At 39.7% G+C, this 22547-nt stretch overlaps 2 protein-coding genes and 1 long non-coding RNA gene across 3 annotated transcripts; 1 reads left to right on the top strand and 2 right to left on the bottom strand.

The window, feature by feature from the left end:
* Nucleotides 1-542: 542 nt before the first annotated feature.
* LOC103719575 lies at nucleotides 543-4775 on the bottom strand. Its single transcript, XM_008808893.2, has 3 exons — nucleotides 4537-4775; nucleotides 1104-1306; nucleotides 543-987 (listed from the first exon to the last, which is right to left on the bottom strand). Exons 1-3 carry the CDS (start codon nucleotides 4636-4638, stop codon nucleotides 723-725), a joined length of 570 nt encoding a protein of 189 aa, XP_008807115.2. The 5' UTR covers nucleotides 4639-4775; the 3' UTR covers nucleotides 543-722.
* Nucleotides 4776-6846: 2071 nt separating this feature from the next.
* Nucleotides 6847-11676, bottom strand: LOC103719574 (metal tolerance protein 7-like). Its single transcript, XM_008808892.2, has 6 exons — nucleotides 11472-11676; nucleotides 9257-9369; nucleotides 8713-8958; nucleotides 8202-8282; nucleotides 7660-7890; nucleotides 6847-7330 (listed from the first exon to the last, which is right to left on the bottom strand). Exons 1-6 carry the CDS (start codon nucleotides 11656-11658, stop codon nucleotides 6986-6988), a joined length of 1203 nt encoding a protein of 400 aa, XP_008807114.1. The 5' UTR covers nucleotides 11659-11676; the 3' UTR covers nucleotides 6847-6985.
* Nucleotides 11677-20425: 8749 nt separating this feature from the next.
* Nucleotides 20426-21358, top strand: LOC120111911. The gene is made up of 2 exons (XR_005513333.1): nucleotides 20426-20521; nucleotides 21224-21358. It is a non-coding gene; the product is annotated as an uncharacterized LOC120111911 (long non-coding RNA).
* The last annotated feature ends 1189 nt before the right edge of the window (nucleotides 21359-22547 follow it).

Raw genomic sequence — 22547 nt, 5'->3', positions numbered from 1 at the left:
CATTTCTGCTGCTATGATACTATTTATCAATTAGATTTGAAGATGCATTTATTTGCTATATTTACTAGTCATCATCAAGATCTCATTGAGAGTTTATTATACTCTGCACACGAATGAGTCATCCGAAGAAACCTGCACTAACGGGAAAATAATCTAATAGGTTCTTAAGTTGATGAACGTAGCATGCAAGATAAAACATTAATTGGACATTTCAACATATGACTTACCCTCAACAACATAAATATGCAGCCGGATTATGCACAATTCTTCCTCTCTCTTTCAAAATCTCCTTCATCGTTGCAGCCTCAACAAGAGCATACAGGCTGCAACCTAGTAACCGAAAGGACACTAATTCTGGTGCCAACCGATCGAGGAGATGAACCCCAAGAATGCGCATCCAACCCATTTGATCGCATCTGCACCGCAGAATCGCTGATGATGGACGACCTCTCAGTCCCAAACCCATCTGGAGTATGCATCTTGCAGCAAATCATAACAAGCTAGCAATACTTGTGGAAAGGAAAATAAACGGAAGCAGGAACAGGAGGAATAGGAGCCAGAGTAGCAACCCAAAGACACTCAAAGCATCTGCAATTACCGGAATCAAACACAGCCTTTTCAAACTCAGTTGCAGGTAACGAGTCAAATATAACACGATATAAGAGATAAAGATGTAGCATTTGTATAAACAGCTATCGCTGTGCAGTTTGATTTGGCTGCGATCAAGTATAACCAGCCATTCCAACAGTCGAGCTAGCCTTGTTGGTTTTCCGAGCAGCCTGACTTGCAGCTTTCGAAAAGTACATGTAGTAATACACATTAAGTATCATGGTGAAGACCGCAAAGACTGCTCCGGCAATGAATACTCCTTTCCTCAGAGACTCACACGTCCAGTTTGAAGCATAGATCACATGCCTGTACTTTGTGTGGTATGCATTCTTCGTCGCACCAGCTAACAGGCATGCCTCAGCAATTAAGAAAGTCAGCCTGCCAAAGATAACATGCTCATTTCCGTAATGCATCCCAAGGTAAAAGAAAGTTGTAATTTTATAACTAGAATAACGAATTTGTGAGAATATGGTCCCATAAGAAAGGAAAATCACCATGAAGAGGAAAAATATATGATCGACCAGGCTCGACTTCCACCAGGAGCTAAAGGTTTGCCAAAGCACATACACTTTGTGACACCCATAAGCAGAGTTTGACTTGAGAAAAGAAACAAGAAAGCACCAACTCCATAGCCAGTTGCGACATCCGAATCATAAACACAGTAAGTGGCATTTAAGTTATCAGTAACAATGGTGCCCTGGCATGCAAAACAGATAATTTAGTAATGCCGACAAACAAATCCTGGGTTAAATAGCTAGTAGATATGGATGTCAAATTTCTCTTCAATCATATGGTTTGTATGTCGATTGGCATTTGTATCCAACCACAGCTTGCAACTTTTGCAGGAAATGTTAATAAATAAGTCTGGCAAACCTCTGAAAAGACTTGCAATGGCTGCACCCAAGCCCAAGGATGAAAAAAAAACCATGAACTGTATTAAGCAAGGTTTGTTGTATCCGTCGGTACTGTACCATACAGAACGTACCGTACTATACCAGTATCAAACCAATACGCAGTCTCATACCGTACCAACACTCGATACGCTTCACCGTGTTGTACTATATCGCATAACAATACTCTAATAGGATGGTACCGGTATGAGGTTTGGTATCGAGACGGCAAACTTTACTATTAAGAACTATGGAAATGGGCTACTATTGACTATTTGAGTTTCACTCCTTACAGAGAAAAATTGGTTACCAGGGGTGAGAAGGAACCCCAAAACAATGTCCATCCCCAAAGCCAAGGCCCAACAAACAAAACAAGAAAGATAATGAGCATAGAATAGCCAAAAGGCAGTATCAATAATCCAGCAAGTTGTGGAAACATACTTGCTTCCTCATTTTTAATTATTGTTTTGGTGACCACAAACCAAGCCAGTTGTCATCCTCACATGCCTGTAGTGGGATGAACAGAAGCTGGGGCCCAGAATTACATCTACTTTGTGACATCCGCTTTAAGCCCCTCCCTTGTTTTTATACCTAATTTCTAACTTCTGCTGATGTCATATTCTATTTCAATTAAGCTTGCAGCAGACTAAGAAAGTAAGTTCATCAATTTAAAGATTTTTATTCTACATAATTCCTTAAAAGAATCCACTTTGCGAATGATCTCATGTAATTAAATAATATATAACATTGTTATATGATACTTCAATATTCTAAAAGAAGAAGAAATCTATCTCAAGCCATTTACTCTTGAATATTACTAGCATCCATTTAACTTTTAAAGAAGGTTATATTGGTTAAATCAAAGAAAATGTGAAAGCACAACAGTTTGAGTACCCATTTCCATTTGTGCAAGTAAACTATATATATTGGATAAGAAATAACTTGATAATAATCTAAATGTAGAAGTACGGTCAAAAAACATAAACAAAATTTTTTCAACAACAAGACTTACCCACAAAAGCTGAGGTCAGGTAAAACATTATCCTTTTCCAAATCCAGATTCTCTGTGGCTTTCCACAATTTCAAAAATATCAAGCTATTCAAAATAGCCCGTTTTGCCTCACACTGAAGTCAAGCTCCATCACATATTAAGCATGCCCAGCTAGACCCAACAAATAAGCTTGATTACACCACTAGACATCAGTAATTCAGAGGGCAGACTTTAAGCTATAATCGTGATCATTTGCCAAACTGTTTACACTGCTAAACACTAGAAGAGTGCAAAAGGATTGAATTGTCCTATGTATATCTTCATAAGAAAGTGTGAAAACTTCATTCAAACACATATGTAAATTTTGGCATTGCACAAGAGCTCTTGAATGTCTCTTTACATAGATTTATACATGCAATTTAACATAAAAAAATTGTCAGGTGCCCAACCCAAGAAGAGCAAGGCCAGAGAATGATTAAAATAGTCCTAAACCTACAACTGCCATATGATATGTATGCAGGATGGCCTAAAGTACAAATATGGAAGATGAATTCACACTTTCAGAATCCTAATGTGCCAGCATGCACTAGAAATATCACAAACATCCAAATGACAAAGTCATTGCCAGATTCCAGTTACATCCCAGATTGAAAATGGGTACTTATCAATATGCCACAATGTGCATGCATGCAGTAGGGGGGAGAGGTGTTTGGCGGAATCAAGCAAAAGCCACAAATACGATGCAATCTGATGGCGACAAATCCAGAATGACTATTTGGTTCAAACCATAAATCTATCATCATTAGTTTAATTAGGCACAAAAGAACACAAATTACACGATAAATTTGCACCGGCAAAGCCTTCTCTTGGATGTGGTCAACCACCAACATAAAGGTATATGCAAGAGCAACGTATAGCTGAAAGAAAGCACTGTAGTCATAAGTGCAGGCCAATGCACCAGCCGTCAGTACAAAATTCATCTGCTAGTAGGAATACTAACTCAGAAGTACAAAATAGACCTATAGATAACAACTTGTTGCTTGTATTTTATCAAAAATACATGCACACAATTTGCTGTTTGTAAAGGAGTAACCCTATGGGGAAATAAAATAGAACAAAATAAAAATCAGAGAAGATTCAACAATACCAAAAAGTAACTGGAATTCCCTAGTATTTCTGTCAGGTTGCATGGGATGAATCGGACAACTCATACACCAAGCTTGTCCATTTGCTGACAATTAATTACGTTTTAAAATGTCATATCTAAACCTTAATCAGATAGTCTTCTCCCATTTCCCTGGCGTAGGTTTCTAAAAATCCTTGCATAACATGTGTCATCCATTCAATCAAGAGCTAAGTTTCTTGTCCGCTCTCCCCCTTTCAAATGATCATTTAAAATTACAGCCAAGGCCAAAATTTCCATCTTCCATTCAGCAATATTGGAATTTTAATGCAAATTTAAACCTTCTATGCCGATAGTCGTGTTCTGTTACTACATTGCAAATGACCGTAAAAGATCCATATTCTTTTCTAGCCAAGCGTCTATAAATTAGGAAAAAAAAACCAATCAACTATCAACTAATAGATCAAATAAGTACTAAATTCACTGATTCACCTTGTCCCATACTTCCATCTACGGAGACCTTTCTATCCCACTTTAAGAGCAGGGATGGCAAAATTTAAGCTCCTGGTCTAAACCGACATCATAAAACCCAATGGTTATCACCCATCCCATAACAAGTGCATACTCTCCATATCACAGCAAATACATACTTAATATCGACTAGAGTTGCTCCAACTTACAGCGTGACGACCAAAATGCAAGGTTACACACATCTCGGTCTACAATTCTAGAAAATTAGACCTTTACACCCACAACTGGAAACCCGCACGTAATGGCCAAAGAAAGAGACGCAGCAAAATCACACAGATCTTGCTGGAGAAACCCCTCCATCCAACCTCAAGCGAATGAATCCCTACTTTACCATGACAAAGAAGAAGGTAAAACGGATAACAAGAACGGAAATGAGGGATTGGAGGGCTTACGGTGCTCCTGCGGCGTTCGGCGGCGATGGCGAAGCCGAAGGCGGTGAGACTGAGGGCGACCACGAGGATGTGGACCAGCGTAGAACTCTTCCCCTCTCCCATCGCCCCCCGTCTCTCTCTCTCTCTCTCTCTCTCTCTCTCTCAAGAAGTAGGAAGGAAGGGAACCAGAGAGAGAAGAACAGTGTGGAGTGGTGCGCGGTGGGAAGTGTGAGGGCGAGGGACAGCCCGGACAAAGTTCTTTTGGGAATAAAGAGACCGGCAGCAGTGCGTCCTACTTTTTGAACTCCGTGTTCTTTAATTGCCCGTAAAGATAGCAGGAATCTTGGGGCATGCCACTGACCTCTTGCTTCCTGGGCATTCATGCGGTATTACTATATTAATTAATATTTTTAATGGAAGTTAACATTATTTAAACATATTTATTAATTACTTGTATGTTAATGATGTTATAGATCGTTCTTATTCTTAATTTTGGATTGGTTTTATGACTCAAAAACTTGGAACCAGCATATTTGGTGATATGTTTATGATTATTTTTTATAATATTAAATAAGTTTCTTATCTATTGAAAAATTGAAAGTTTATATCTATTATAATATATGTTGTATTTAGAGGATACATTGCAAGGGTCGGAGACGCTTGAAATGGGCTGGAAGCTTCCGTGGGCTGCAAGTCTGAGAAGCAAAGCTCCCGACCCAAATTTTTTATGATAATTGTATTATTTATAATTTTGTCCTTTATAGAGTTTGGCAGCTACCTCTCTGGGAGTGCGGGTGAATTAAAAGCCTTAATATCAGAGATTTTCTCTCCTCTGTTCTCTTTCAATATTAGTGAGCTTTGTTTGATTCTCTGTCAAGGCTAAACTATATAAATCCTAATATCTTTATATATATATATATATATATATATATATATATATATATATATATATATATTCTTTATTTGCTTGAATAATCCTAGATCTACTTTCTTTGTGTAATAAAATCAACCAAACTTAGCCCAACTACTACCTATAGGCATCTCTCTGATCTTGGAAGTGTTTTAGATTCAAACTATAATAATAGTGATGAGGAGAATGTTGCTCATTCCGATCTCATGTTGATTCGACCTTTTTGACATTCACCTTAATTGAGGTAAATGACCTCGGTAATGGCCGATGTACCATTCTGATCGGCTTTGCTCAATAGTAACATTAGAGGTCATCGAATAAGTTGCGATCATAGTTATGGCAACAGTTACACCAGTACCACGGTAAAAACACGATCAATGCAATTCTTATTACATATTAAATGTGGAAAGCCGTTACCATACAATTAATGCACGATTAGCTGTTATTGTATGGTTATGGCGAAATCAAGTGGCAGGTACTACTCTTATCCTATATAAAAAAATAATTGGAGGATCCTTAGGTAAGCATTCTTAAGCTCTCACTTTTCTAGAGCACTCCTTCATACTCATTCTCTTGATTCTAGATCTCCACTGACCTAAGCATTAGAGGATTCCTCGCCGAAAACCTTCAGGCAAGTAGACTTCTTTGCCAGTCGTGCTCGCCTTCAAGCTTCATGATGTAAAATCTTCTTCATTCTCTCGACTAACTTTTTTTCTTTTACCTTGGATCCGCTGATCTTAGCATATCTCAGGCGAAAACCAACCTCAACCTGAATTCTAGCAGCAACAAATAGTATCCTTATCATATTTATCATTTACTGCTATTTGTATCTTGATACTCCATGAATTTTTGTTACTCTTTCAACTGAGATCAACTAATATATTTGTCCACATTATTATTATCTAACCCACGCGATCCCCCGAAAAATACAAAATTAGGTGGGGCCAAAGTGTCCTTTAGGATTGTCCTCGGAGAGCCTGGCGACCCTTTTGGAAGATGGCTGAATTGGCGACCTAAGGTCCAACAATTCCATGCAACTTCATCAGATCAGATCATCTCTGGATCTCACCGGCAAAATACAGCGTCGAACCTACTTGAGAGTCATTTCAGGAAGAGAGCTAATGCTGTGAAAGCAACATGGAGAAAAAAAAAGGTAGTACACAGACCACAATTTATAGTTCCAGTAATCAAACTTTAACGACGGACATATCAACTTCATCTACGATTTCTCAAGAAGCTCGAGAGACATGCATATTTCAACTTCATCTACGATTTCTCAAGAAGTTCGCCGATCGCCATGAGAACCAAGACCAGACATCTAAACACTTAGACGAGTAATATGAGATGCACAATATCTTCAACCAAGCATCACACCTGCAAAAATAAATATTCTATTTAAATTTTAAAAAAACCCGAAAAAAGTTTCTGCAAATTGCTGGATATAAAGAAGAACTATTCATTCAAACAGGACACGTATATGTTCCATCAGTGCGTAGTGCAAGCTCTTGCATTCTGCAACTAGCAAAACATTGGCGGTATCCCCCTCCAAATTTAGTGATATCACACCTTAGTCTTGTGTTCAGGCCTATGAGTATGTTCAAAATCTACATGTACAAAAGCACGCTCAACTTCCGGCAGCTGTTCAAGTTTTTCTTGGAGCGTTTCACCAATGTCGTGTGCTTGGCTCAAAAGCATGTTCCCAGGCAAGACAATGTCCACCTCGACGAAGTATTCAGAACCGAAGGTATATGCTCTAACCGTAGCAATATGCTTGATTTCTGCATGGTGATTCCAGATGAGGTACGTCAGCTTCGTTAAGAACTCGGGTGGCGCCGTTTTCCCAATTAATGACCATACGTTCTCCATAACAGTCTTTGCCCATGTACACATCGTGTACAAAGCTATCTGCAACAAAATTCAATACTCCATGCGGATGGATCATTACTGGCTTCATTGCTAGAAAAGTTGTGGGATAGGATTTAGAGACATTATAATAATTGATTCAATTCTACAAATTCACTTCTATAGAAGAGGTCGAGCCTTGAGCAGTTATATAAAAAATTTCTTTGGAAATAGTACTTTAGCTTATGGATTTTCGAAGATTAGAGTGCTAGTGTACTTTTTGCTTGTTAATTCGGGTATGCATGTCTGCGCAATCTTGCATGTATTTGTATTTGTCGACGGACTAGTTCTGTTATGATATATGAATGGATGTGCTTTGTCATTTAGCTTACCAGTATTGCTCCAGCAGGATCCATCCACCAGTAGAATCTGATGGCAAGCAAGGCTGCTGCTAGGCCAATGGAGTTAGTCATGACATCAAACGAGTGATCTTGTGCATAAGCTCTAACAATTTCATTCTGGAACTTACGGCAATAAAGCACGAGCACAAATTTCGCAATGGTCGCCGAAGTCATGATGCCAATCATCCATTTCTCTTCATTCTGATCGATAGCAGTGTGGGCCTGCAAAATGAATAAATGATGATTGATCATAAAAGAAAGATTAAGTAAATTGGATATATCATAGTTTCATATACTCATGTACTGTAAAAATGATGACTATATTAAAGATAAGCACAGGTTATTTTATTTTGATATATTGTTGTTTACAGGAAAACAATCCATGTCCTATTTGGTCCTGTATATGAATCAAATGATTGTCATCTTTTCTTGAGAAAACCTTAATGTACAACTTAAAGGTTAATAAAAACAGAATAAAGATGGAAAGGGCATGTTAAATATATCATGACATGGATCAGTTAAGAAATATATACCTGCATAAGGAGCTGTCTGCCAGACTCTAATAGTACTTGCAGACCAAGAGTAGCCATCACAGAAGCAAAAACTATAATACCCTGCAAAGAAATAGCAAATGGATGGGCTTAACTTTCACAAAAAAACAAAGGTTTTATTAGCCCCATGTCACTGTTCTATACCCTGATTGAGTCTTCGTCCTATTCATCTAATGTTACCTAGGCTAGACAGAGAATGCAAGCAAGATGTAAGTCATTGAAATCACTGTTTTGAGGGTGATTTTCTGTATTTCAAAAATATTGAAGTAGTCAGAGCATCTCTGTCAAAATTCCTTCTTCATATGAGGAGATGCCACATAGAAGTGGTACTCATCATCTATAGAAGCCCTTAAATATGTAGCCATCTAGCAGTAATAAAAGTTTTTCTAAAAATGCAAAATCCAACAGTCCCCCTGCGGAATAATTAGAACGTTTTGTTCTTTATAATTTGATAAAATTAGGATAGATGACCTATCAAAAACTGGAAACTTACCACTGGTTGCATTCGTTTTTTTCCAATTGGATAACTGTATCGGCTAGGCTTCTTCATGGCATACGACGTAAACCAAAGAATAAGTCCGGATAGAAGATCCAAAAGAGAATCTAAGGTGGAAGCAATCACTGCCATGGATTTGCTTTCGATCGATGCATACACTTTCGCCACAAAAAGGACAAGATTAGCTATGTTTGAAATGTTAATTGCCGTCCTTTCACTGATCGCTAGCTGTTTTAGCTCATCCTGAAAATTCGAAGAAAGATCAATTAATATGTCACATACATAGAGGATTCATTTATAAACATGAAAAGTGAGTATCATGTCTGTATTTAACATTGTACAAAAGCAATTATTTATACATCCCCCCTCGAGCTTTTTTAATCATACATGTATCACTATCATTACATGCTCTGTTATCACTCAAAGTTAGCAACAAAGCATAAGCTTCTTTGATGATCTTGAGATGATTTTTTGAAGAACATTAGACTTAAGGTGTACACACAAAACATAAATCTTTATACAAAAGGTTAATAATATGTACCTCTGTAGGAGCTCCCTCTAAAGAACCTAATTCGGTGAAGCTTTCCATTTCACCCAATCCCTCCAGAAGCTTCTGTTGCTTCTTATAGTACTTCGCTATTTTATTTTTCTTACCTATTTAAAGAAAACAGAGCAGGTTCATCATAGCAATTAACAAAACATGCTAGTCCCTAATCGATGATCATGGTTTTATATGTATCAACAAATTGAATACATTAGTACTCCATAATGTAATAGTCAATGCTCATCAAATGTTCAGTCAGAGCATGCCTTTTCTGAAAGCAGTCAGAGCATTAGAATTTGAATTATGACAAGTGGCTGTTTAAGTATTTAAAATTTCAATTTAATACAAACTCAGGAAGCATGAATGTTTGTGGGACCTTGTGGTCTCCCTCTTCCTAAAAATAAAAAATAAAAAAAATCAGGAAAGTTAAAAATAGACATACAATGAAATTTGAGTCTTGATCTTTTGGAACCTCATAGACCAATTAATTGGAGAAAATGGCAAAAATACTGTTATATTTGTTCACAGGATTTCAGAATCTAGTGTTGGAAAACAAATGCTATATAAAGTGTAAATCAAGTAACTACAAAAAACCATCACTATTATTTTTCTAGATAAATGACCATATTGATTTGCTGTAGCATTACCTACTGGAGCATGATAAGCCACACAATATTGAATCAGACGATACAAAATGTACCGTTCTATGCTGGTTCGATACTGATATATAGCATAGCAGACGTACCAATACTTGATATATCAAATTGGCCTCCGTATTGAATGTACTGACACGGTAACAGAGTAGTACCAATGCGGAGCCTAGTATCGAGACGGCGTATGTTGTACTGGAGATGCTTATGCCTAAATAGGAATGTCCAATGTTTAGTAACTAAATGAGGAAGGCAACTAAAGAAAATTGGAACTAATGTGTGATAAACAATTGGATGTGAGAAGTAATGAAGGTTGAAAAAGTTGCTTGGTTAATCTGTGGTTCAGCTGATTTAACCTGGACTTCCCACTCACTATGTTAACCTAATATTCAATTCAGTTTTAATTAGAATTATTCATATTTCATTAGGCCTTGCCGCCCCACTTTCCCGAATAAGTTTTTCACGAAACGTAGTGATGATTGAAAAATCATTCAAAACTGACAAATTGGATAATATATACCTTAAGAATAACACGGAGATTTCTATTTCCATTGGGCCCAAAGGGCAGGAACAAGTAACTGTCACGGCCCACTTCATACTGCTACCGTATCTACTTATATGGATGGGTCGGTCCTGGTCCGATTATCTATAGACACCTTGACCCACTGACTTAATTACATTAATTTGCAGCCTATAGAAACCCAGTTAGTTATATTTGCTTTCATGTGTAATGTATGGATCGCAGCGTTATATCGCTTTAGTTATTGTTCTCTTTATTAGTATTCTTTTCTCTTTGCTGAAAAACTGAGATGCGATTTGCATCACCTTCGCCTCTTTTATTTTCAAAATTAAAAAAATATAACATATTTGGCATAATTAATTAATAATAACGGTGGAGCAATGATACATTAGTGCGACCATAACAAGAAAGATGATATTAATGGCGGGGCATGGCAGTAAACTAGGGAATACTGCAGTATGAGTTTATGGAATCGGACCACCGATTGATCATGGTGCTTATGGTTATATTTGAATGGATTTGAATTCTTAACCTGATGAGGACGTCAGTGCTTGAACATGGGAAGTATGTGAGGACCCGTGCGGGTGTATATTTAGTCTCATATCAGTTATTCGCCGAAAAAATTTTGGATATTTATACAAGACTAAAAAATCCAAAATAGATCTTCCGACTAGCTTTTTAGATGAGGTCAACAATAATAATACTAATAATTTGGTGGAAACAGTAACGATGGGACAGCAATTGCAGTATATTGGAGCGTAAGCTTTATATATATATATATATATATATATATATATATATATATATATATATATATATATATATATATATAATTATAATTATAAAAATATTTTATAAAATAAAAATTTTAATTTTAATTTTTTATTTTTTTAACAGGAAAAAAAGGGGAAAAAAAAACCCGATGCCAAATGGGCCTAAGAAAAGCCGAAACATGCAGTCGATTCTCTTTCCATTGAAAAATGGTGAAAAATAAAAAAAGAGTTGGACGAAGAAGCTAGAAGATATAATTAAGAATACCTACCGAGAGTCATAGGGAAGACGAAGGAACCGAAGGTGGGATCTTTGGGAACTTGTGGCACCTCGAAATCACTTACGCTGATCCTCCATGATGGTTGAGTGGACTGCATCATGATGGCTGCTTCCACCCTCATGGGGGACAGGAGCTCCATCCGATAGTCCGTGGACTCGCTGCGGAGATCCATTGCCATTCCTTCCTCTCTCTATGGACTTATAATTCTTAGTAGATGAAGAAGAGAGAAGCACAAGCTAAACATGCTGCTCTATCTTCGCTATATAAAGCTTTCATGGGGGGAGGAAATGGGTTAGGTGGAGGCAGCATGAGAGGCAGCATGGTTTCAACAGTATGAGATGATGGACAGCATGCTGAGAAAACGGAACAGATGTGGGGGAGGCGAGCTTTTAAACAAAACTTTATGCGAAGGTGGGGAATGTCGTGTGGACAGGGAAAAGATTCGATCAAATTGGCCTTATGTAGAAGGTCTGGACAGCAAGATTCAACCTGAAGTTGTCAACCAAATGATGGAACGATGCAACCTAACCCATCACAGGCTATTCTAACATTAAACAATAACGGTGATGATAGCCGTGACAGAGACACAACCTGGCCTAGTTTAAGTTGATGACTTTATATCTTCACAGGTTGAACGTTCGTTAGTGCAGTCCAAACATTTGGGACAGTTTGCATTGAGAACAATGGGAAATGATTTCAAGGATATGATCGATGCAAGAATCATTGTCTTCTCTTTGTATTGTCTTTGGCGAATATTTATGACCAATTCTTGGAAGGTGGTATGCTATTTATGGTCTTTCACACATGATACAAACCAAAAAAATGCTGTATGAGATCAACTAACGTTTCAAGACTGCAATGATAAACATAGCCCGAGCCAGTCTCGTGCAAAATTGATAAAAAAACTACGTCTCTGACCCAATAAAACTTGTTACTCTCTCCTTTATTTTTGTGTGTCTGCAGCTTGTGGGGCATAGGGGGATCTAATAATTCATGCAATATGTAACAATTCGGGATCTCATCCAAAATGGCTAATAGAATTTTTTTTTTTTGGTTTACTTAATTATATATAAGTACCCAAAATCTATCCAACAAACAACCGATACGGAACTAAACACACGCCCGCACGGATCCTCACATACTTCCGCCGTTTAAGCTCTGGTTCAAATCTAATCACAAGCAGCACAATCGACTTGCGGATAGCCCTAATGAATCCGTATTGCAGTATTTCCTAGTCTACAGAGGTTATGAGGCAGGTCCGCTCTGATATTATTTTTAACAACCTATAACTTTATCCAAAATGGCGAGCCGAAAGATATTTTTTTGGATTCCTTGATCCTGTATAAGTACCCAAAATTTACTCAACGAATAATTGATGTGGGACTAAACACACGCCCATATGGATCCTCACACAGTGAAAAGGAGAACCGATCCTTTATCCATGCCTCCTGTGAGGACTCGTGCGAGCGTGTGTTTAGTCCCACATCGGTTATTCACTGGGTAGATCTTGGGTACTTATACAGGATCAAGAAACCCAAATAATAACTTCTGGCTAGCTATTTTGGGTGAGGTCCTAGGTTGTTACAAATGGTATCAGAGCGGACCCAACCCATAACCTATGTGGACTAGGGAACACTGCAGCACAGATCTATTGGGGCTGACCACGGGCCAATCATGGTATTGTGATTAGATTTGAATAGATTTGAACCCTTAGCCTGATGAGGACATCAGAGCTTGAACGGGGGGAGTATGTGAGGACTCGTGCGGGCATGTGTTTAGTCCCACATCGGTTATTCGCTGGGTAGATCTTGGGTACTTATAAAGGATCAAGAAACCCAAATAATAACTTTCGACTAGCCATTTTGGGTGAGATTATGGGTTGTTACACCTCCACTCTTCGCATCTTTATTTTGTTAATTTTAAGTAGCAAATAGTGAGATTGGGTTGCAAGTCTAGGGTGGATACTAATCGAACCTCACTAAGTAAATAAGGCCAGATGGGAAATTGACCAATATATTGTGATTCCGGACGCAGCCTTCTTTAGCTCCCAAGGCAATGCTTATTTTGCTGGCCAATTTTCAGGTGCATTGCCCCATTTATACAAGAGTTTTTTATCTTAATTTTGCAAATCCGCACAAGCGAGCAGCCCATTTAGCCCTACTACCTTGCATTTAGATCTCAACATTCGAGCCCATAAAATCCATGCCTTCTGGAACGGCTCCTTCCCTCTTTCCTGAAAACGATGGCGTCTCACCGCTCTCTCTATGCCACTCCTCTTCTCGAGTTAGAGCAGAAGAACATTAAGGTGGAACAGAGGACCGGAATCTCCTGGTGAAGCTGGCTCTTCTCAAATCTCTCGCAAATGAGAAACGGTCGTAGCCTTACTACGGCCCAAAGTTCTCAGCTCCATCTCCAGACCCCGTTATTTCCCTTTCGCCCAATTAGTTCGATAATTCGACCAAAAAGTAGCCTTGCTGATCATCACATAGAATGGCCTGCCTTCTATTTTAAACTGCTAAAAAGCTGAAATTTTTCTAAGAACCTGATATCCACTGGATCATCTTCAAGGTAACTTTCTTAAGGAATAAAAAAGGCTAAACCGAATAGACACGGAAAAACATCCATTAGACACAAAGTACAGAATCGGCGATCATTATTACCATCGCCTTTAATAATTTCAGACCTTGGTCTTTTATAATATAATACAGTATTGTACAGTACAGTACAGTACAATACAATATAATATATATTTTGTTATAGTATAATATGATCTAATAATATTAGTGATGGTAGCTTTACTGTAGTTACTCCTTTATATTGGATAGGAACCACAATTGTAATTTTCAGATATAAGAAACCTAGGCTTGCACTTGCAACGAGAAAAGCAGATACCCAAAGAGCCTTTTGAATGAGAAAAGTAGGCAACTAGCGAGCCATTTTATATAAAACTAAATATAAAAAGAAATCAATCGAATAAAGAATTGGATGTTTAGATCCCTCCCCCCAAAAGAAAAAAAAAAAAAAAAAAAGCTACCACGGCTCCAGAGAAGTTTCCTCGACATAATTGTAAGGACCTGAAATTTGGGCCCATTCTTGGGCCCAATGAACTGAAGTCGGCAATGGATGCCGACTTCAGTCTGTTCATCGTGGTCTTCCCACGATGAACACGCCGGCCGAACGGCCAGCGTGATCTCCGCAAGCCCCCCCTCTTCCCTCTCTCCCTCTCTCCCTCTCTCCCTCTCTCTCTCTCTCCCTTTCTCTTTTCTCTGAGAGCCCATCCCTTCCTCTTCATTTTTCCCTCTTCTAGAGACGGTCGCCGGAGCCGTAGGCGTCGCCGGAGCCGCCATCGTCGCCGGGGAACCACTCATCGACGACCGGAGGTGAGCAAGACAACATAGATCTATTTTTTGGATTTAAGGGCGAGAGAAACGATGGGGAATCAGTAGGTTTTATTTCCCCTGTTTCGGGGAAGTTCTTTTTGAGAGATTCGGCCGGCCGACGGCGGCCGGCCGGGGTCAAATCCGGCCGAAACGGGTTCGGCCGGAGGTGGGCGAACGGGGGGCCGGGCTTCCCAGCCCCGAGCTCCCTCTCTTCCTTCCTTTTCTTCCTCTCTCTCTCTCCTTCTTCTCTTCTTCTTCCCTTCCGTCGCCTGTGACCGTGGGGTGACCGACGGCGGCTGGCCGAGCGCCGCCGCCGAGGGCCACGGTCGGCCGCCGAGGGCCGACCGAAACCACCAGCCACCCCCCCCCCTCCCTTCTTCCTTTCCTCTTCTTCTTCTTCTTCTTCTTCCTTCTTCTTCTTCTCTTTCTTCTTCTTCTTCTTCTTCTTCTTCTTCTTTATTCGGCCTGGGTTTTTCCTTGCTTTGAGATCCGTGCCTCACTTGTGAACCAGACCTTGAACCGGGTTTAAACTGTGAACCGGTTCCACCTACTCCGTGAATTGGGTTTGATCTGGGTTTGAGTGAATGGGTTTTGATTAGGGTCTAAATCTGAGTCAGGAATTTGGGTTAGCCTGATGTGAGGATAATCTGGTTCATTAAGATTTGATCTGATCTGGTCTGATCAGATCTGGTTTGGGCTAGGGAACTGTTCTTGGGCTGAGTTGGGCCTGATTGGATCTGTGGGCTGGGTTGGTTTGGGCCCGAAATCTGATTTGGACCTGATACCTGGTTTGGTTCAATTGGGCCTAATCGTTTTGGGCCACAATTGACTTGGGTCTAAAGGATTCTGATTTTAGGGTATATGTTTGATCTTGGGGGCCCATTCTTGGATTTATGAACTTAGGAGTTTAAGGGGTTGAAATTAGTTTAAATTATGTTTCTTAATTAATTAAATAATTAATATTTATGTTTAATCAGGGGTTCGTGATATCTGTGGCAGGGATCTTTTAAGCGAACCCAGGTAGGTGACTTATTGCTTTTAAATCGAATTATAACATGTATCTTGCATATCTTGATGTTATGATTTATTCTTGGCATTATGTGTTAGAATTAGAATTAAATATTTATTTTTTTTATAAACTGTTATGTGACTTATTATTGGGAGCATGTTCATGGCTTTGATTTGGAAATTCACGATGTGGAAAATTTATTTATTGATTTTTAAAGACCGCGTGACTATAGTCTAGACCCCGCCAATGGGATGATACGTTGGCCCTGTCGACTTGTACTGAGGAACTGGTTCCGACACCGTGACCACCGGTGATAGAATAGTGGCGGCACAGGGGTGCGTTTTGCTCTGCGGAGCGGCTCAGTGGAGCGTGAGATTGGCACCAGGGGGTGCGGCACAGTGGTGCGTTGGCTCTGCGGAGCGTGAGATTGGCACCAGGGGGTGCGGCACAGTGGTGCGTTGGCTCAGTGGAGCGGCTCTTCGGAGAGTTGTATTGGCACTTCGGTGTAACCATGCCACTGGGTGATGTGGCCGTAGTCATGCGGTTTGATCTGTGGATTATGTTATGCGTGATATGATAGACTGAGATGGTATATATATATTACTTGAGTATCGGATTGGTTTGCGGATCATCATATTTATTTTGTGCACATGACCTGTAGTTACATTGCATATGCTTTAATACATGTTATCGTGACTTTATGCATGTTGTTACCTACTGAGCTGTTGTAGCTCATACCTGTTTTTGACATAATTGCAGGAGATGATTGATGGGGGATTCGGGAGGAGAGGACTTATGATACTGGACATAGATAGATTTAGATTCCTTTTGTCATAAGTAATTGATCTTGTAAATAAATGTTATCAACTTTATTTGAGACATTTGAAATTGAATTATTGATTTGATTATCATAAATGATAGATTTTTAGTATTGATATTGTGATCTGATGTTGTGACTTGAGTGTCTGATTATTCAGCCTTGCACGCCCGTGCGGTCCGCCGTGCGGGTGTGCGGCGTCTGGCGCGTCCCGGGCCTAGGTTCGGGTTCGGGGCGTGACAGATTTAGTGGTATCAGAGCTTAAGGTTAAGGTATCCTAGGGTTTATGTTCAGGTGAGTATCAGTGGAGAATTATGATAGAAAAACTATCAGAGATGTGGTTTATAATCACTTGAGATTGTAATAAGAATGATATTGTAATCTAAGATTTAAGACCACTAGGGACTGTGGCCTTAATGGCACTAGAGTTTGACGTTTAAGACCATTGGGGATAGTGACAAAATTGAAATTTGAGCATATGTTTAAGATCACTCGGGATTTAAGACCACTGGGGACTGTAGCATAAGTGGCATCAGTGTTTGTGGTTTAAGATCATTGGGATTAGTGACAAAATTTGAACCCAAGCCTAAGATTAAGATCACTTGGGTTTGCGACGGAAATATATCATAGCTTAAGGTTATGATCACTTAGGACATGACAATTAAATTCAGTGCTTAAGCTGTAAGATCATTGGGCATTGTGATAAAATGTATGCATCGGATTTGGTTTTCGATGAGTGTGGAAGGAAAGTATAAATTATCTTTGATCATGATAAGAGAGGGTAGACCTAAGGCATGTATAGGAAGGTTAGCCTTGGCATATTAGTTATATCATGTTTAGATGTTGTGTAAGTGATCTGAAAGTTCAAACATGATATGGGTGCAGATGTAATAGTACTTTTGGTTTTGTTGGTAATTATTAGAGTAGAGTTTGTGCGTGGATCTATTATAGCATTGGAGTGAGCTAAGAACGATTTTTCATAATATTAAAGCAAATTGTTCTTCGAGGTTAAATCTGTATATGAAATTATATTTGGTATTGACATGTTTGGATATTTTAAATAGATGTATTTCTATTGGTGGGTTAAATTTTTAGGGCTAGTAAGCAAATTGGTGGAGAATTCTAATTACTTGAATATGTATATTCAGATTGGGCTACTGAATTTTTCTTATAATTGTTGGAGACTATTGGATGTGTTAATTTGAACTCAAGTCTCGGTTTATGATCTAACTAGAAATTTTTGTAATTGTAAAATACAAAATTGAGTAGAAATTTCGATTTTGAGATGCTTATGTGAGTTATTATGTGTAGCATTGATCATAGACATTAAGAATTTTGGTGAAAAAGAATTTGGAGGTTGATAGGGTTAATTCCTACTCATAGTGATATTGGCTCAACAGTTCTAACCCATTGAATTTGAAGTAAATTCTGTTGGAAGGAAAATCAATGTAGATTTTCTGATTAAATTGCTAAAGGAATACAAGAATTACCCCTTTAAATTAAACCTAGATATTTTTGGATTCTAAGAAGGTTGTGGAGATCACGTAGTGACCTTAAACTTGACTAAAGGATTGGGGGTTAGTTATGGTAAGTATACTCTATATAAATTGAGGACAAAAAGATCTAGAGGTTTTGCTCTAGTTCTACTTGGAAATTTGAAATTTGGAGTTTTTTTTAGTCTTAATGCAAAGTGATACTTTAGTCAGAAATCATTTGTGACTTTAGAGAATTAAATGAATTAAATCAGAGTGTGCAGCGGAAGTCTGGTGGTTTGACTTATTTTGAAACTGGTTAAGATCATTAATATTTGATCTAAAAGGCATTATGATGAAATACTTGAGTTAGTTTCAGGAGAATGTTGTTGATTCTATGGATCTCTTATTTGTTGGGATGATGTGGGGGAGAGGAAAATTCTGGGTCCAGAGATTATTCAGCAGACAGTGGAGAAGGTTCAGCTGATCAGAGAACGACTTCGGGCAGCTCAGAGCAGACAGAAGAGTTATACTGATATCAGGAGGCGGGATCTGGAATTCCAAATCGGAGATCATGTTTTTTTCTCAGAGTGTCCCCTTCTAAAGGGGTAATGCGATTTGGAGTTCGGGGTAAGCTCAGCCCGAGATATGTGGGACCATTCGAGATTCTCGAGAGAGTTGGAGCTGTTGCTTATAAGCTGGCACTTCCACCTGCCTTATCGGGGGTCCATTCTGTTTTTCATGTCTCTATGTTGAGGAGGTACATTGCTGATTCCAGTCATGTGATTGAAGTGGCACCTTTGCAGCTCCGCGCAGATCTTTCTTATGTTGAACAGCCTATCCGTATAGTGGATAGGAAGGACCAAGTTTTGAGGAGGCGCACGATTCCTTATGTAAAGGTGCAGTGGAGCAATCACAGTGAGAGAGAAGCTACTTGGAGCTGGAGGAGGAGATGAGAGAGAAGTTTCCTGCCTTGTTCTCGGATTGAGGTATGTTTTAATTTCGAGGACGAAATTTTTTTTTAGTTGGTTAGAGTGTAAGGACCTGAAATTTGGGCCCATTCTTGGGCCCAATGAACTGAAGTCGGCAATGGATGCCGACTTCAGTCTGTTCATCGTGGTCTTCCCACGATGAACACGCCGGCCGAACGGCCAGCGTGATCTCCGCAAGCCCCCCCTCTTCCCTCTCTCCCTCTCTCCCTCTCTCCCTCTCTCTCTCTCTCTCCCTTTCTCTTTTCTCTGAGAGCCCATCCCTTCCTCTTCATTTTTCCCTCTTCTAGAGACGGTCGCCGGAGCCGTAGGCGTCGCCGGAGCCGCCATCGTCGCCGGGGAACCACTCATCGACGACCGGAGGTGAGCAAGACAACATAGATCTATTTTTTGGATTTAAGGGCGAGAGAAACGATGGGGAATCAGTAGGTTTTATTTCCCCTGTTTCGGGGAAGTTCTTTTTGAGAGATTCGGCCGGCCGACGGCGGCCGGCCGGGGTCAAATCCGGCCGAAACGGGTTCGGCCGGAGGTGGGCGAACGGGGGGCCGGGCTTCCCAGCCCCGAGCTCCCTCTCTTCCTTCCTTTTCTTCCTCTCTCTCTCTCCTTCTTCTCTTCTTCTTCCCTTCCGTCGCCTGTGACCGTGGGGTGACCGACGGCGGCTGGCCGAGCGCCGCCGCCGAGGGCCACGGTCGGCCGCCGAGGGCCGACCGAAACCACCAGCCACCCCCCCTCCCTTCTTCCTTTCCTCTTCTTCTTCTTCTTCTTCTTCCTTCTTCTTCTTCTCTTTCTTCTTCTTCTTCTTCTTCTTCTTTATTCGGCCTGGGTTTTTCCTTGCTTTGAGATCCGTGCCTCACTTGTGAACCAGACCTTGAACCGGGTTTAAACTGTGAACCGGTTCCACCTACTCCGTGAATTGGGTTTGATCTGGGTTTGAGTGAATGGGTTTTGATTAGGGTCTAAATCTGAGTCAGGAATTTGGGTTAGCCTGATGTGAGGATAATCTGGTTCATTAAGATTTGATCTGATCTGGTCTGATCAGATCTGGTTTGGGCTAGGGAACTGTTCTTGGGCTGAGTTGGGCCTAATTGGATCTGTGGGCTGGGTTGGTTTGGGCCCGAAATCTGATTTGGACCTGATACCTGGTTTGGTTCAATTGGGCCTAATCGTTTTGGGCCACAATTGACTTGGGTCTAAAGGATTCTGATTTTAGGGTATATGTTTGATCTTGGGGGCCCATTCTTGGATTTATGAACTTAGGAGTTTAAGGGGTTGAAATTAGTTTAAATTATGTTTCTTAATTAATTAAATAATTAATATTTATGTTTAATCAGGGGTTCGTGATATCTGTGGCAGGGATCTTTTAAGCGAACCCAGGTAGGTGACTTATTGCTTTTAAATCGAATTATAACATGTATCTTGCATATCTTGATGTTATGATTTATTCTTGGCATTATGTGTTAGAATTAGAATTAAATATTTATTTTTTTTATAAACTGTTATGTGACTTATTATTGGGAGCATGTTCATGGCTTTGATTTGGAAATTCACGATGTGGAAAATTTATTTATTGATTTTTAAAGACCGCGTGACTATAGTCTAGACCCCGCCAATGGGATGATACGTTGGCCCTGTCGACTTGTACTGAGGAACTGGTTCCGACACCGTGACCACCGGTGATAGAATAGTGGCGGCACAGGGGTGCGTTTTGCTCTGCGGAGCGGCTCAGTGGAGCGTGAGATTGGCACCAGGGGGTGTGGCACAGTGGTGCGTTGGCTCTGCGGAGCGTGAGATTGGCACCAGGGGGTGCGGCACAGTGGTGCGTTGGCTCAGTGGAGCGGCTCTTCGGAGAGTTGTATTGGCACTTCGGTGTAACCATGCCACTGGGTGATGTGGCCGTAGTCATGCGGTTGAGATATTTTGAGTCTCGGATCGGGTTTACAGATTATTGTGTGGATTTTTGGATTTATGAGTTTAGCTGCTTTTATATGCATTATGACATGTTATATGATGACTTTATTGCATGATGTCGCCTACTGAGCTGTTAGCTCACTCCTATTATTTACATTTTTTTTTCAGGTGATGACATGTGATTATAGGGATTATGGGACGGAGTGATCATGATGTATTTAGCTAGTAGACATTGACTTTCCTTTTGACATGTGTATATATTTATGGACATTTGATATGGAAACTGGAATTTATCTTTGTTTAGCTATTGATGGTTGATCTGATTTATCTGCCTTGCGCGCCTGCGAGGTCCGCCCTGCAGGTGCGCGGCGTCTGCTCGCGCCCCGGGTTCGGGGCGTGACAATAATACTCTTCATTATCATTTTTAAAAGTACAGTTATCATTGAGCTCTCTCACCAGGAGAGGCGGGTGCCAACTAGTTGGGCTATTAGTTAATGGCCAGGTATTTTTCATTGTCTACAGCTATTTCTTGTGCTTTCAAATAAAATTGTCAGATCTGTCAATCCTTCGATTATGACCGATCCAAATTGGAGGACACCCATAATGTTGCTCTCTATACATAGAACATGAATCATGTTGGGCCACATGATATTTCGTTTATTTGAGTTACAAGAAGGTTCATCGGGAGGGAGAGAAACTATTGTTGCTAGTGTACTTGCTACTTCAATTGCCTCAACCTCGTTGACACCTCCTTCTCTGTCGATTGTTGTCTTCTATGAAGGAGATATTTGTTTTGGAGTGGTCCATTTCGCAGCTCTTAAAGGTGTTGTTTTTAGTTTGCTATTATTAATTTATACTTATAGATTGGCACTTTTTGTGGACCTACTTATTTTCATTTCATATTTGATGTCGTCATGTGGCTCCTTTTTGCCTCTTCTTTACTTCAAAAATATTTGAGGTCATCATATGTTGTTAAGGTCTTTGAGTTTCCAAATTCTAGAAAAGCAAAAAGATGTCCTTTTCTTCAAAGTGGAGAGAGAAAAGTAAGCAAAGCAAAGAGAAAAAGATTTTCTCTTGCAGCTATACATATCTTATTTGGGTCGCACGATTAATTAGCTCGGAAACCCCGTAGGCCAGACTAATCTGATTATTGTAAGACATCAGTTTGAGTCTAAATTGACTTATTCTACCATATATCTCTTGTAATCTTAAAATAAGAAAGTGATGGAGTATTCTAGAGATCAAATGTATTAGAGACCAGGGTTTGCGAAAAAATCTTCTACTCTATAATCTCTAGTTTCTATAAAGAAACTTCTGCATCGTCTCTGCATGTGAATCTAGGTTAATAGACATAATCATATAAATATTCCATGCTCTTGTTCTTTTTTCTATTTTGTTTTGTTATTCTTTCCGTCTGTCGCAACATAGCGCTCTATGCCCGACAGTCCATTATTTATCAAATTCTTCTAATTTTATGCACATTTTCTAGCTA

This window comes from Phoenix dactylifera, chromosome 9, assembly GCF_009389715.1.
Source record: "Phoenix dactylifera cultivar Barhee BC4 chromosome 9, palm_55x_up_171113_PBpolish2nd_filt_p, whole genome shotgun sequence".
NCBI classification, from domain to species: Eukaryota; Viridiplantae; Streptophyta; class Magnoliopsida; order Arecales; family Arecaceae; genus Phoenix; species Phoenix dactylifera.
Note: the sequence above shows the minus strand (reverse complement) of the source record. Positions and strands in the feature narration are given on the sequence as shown.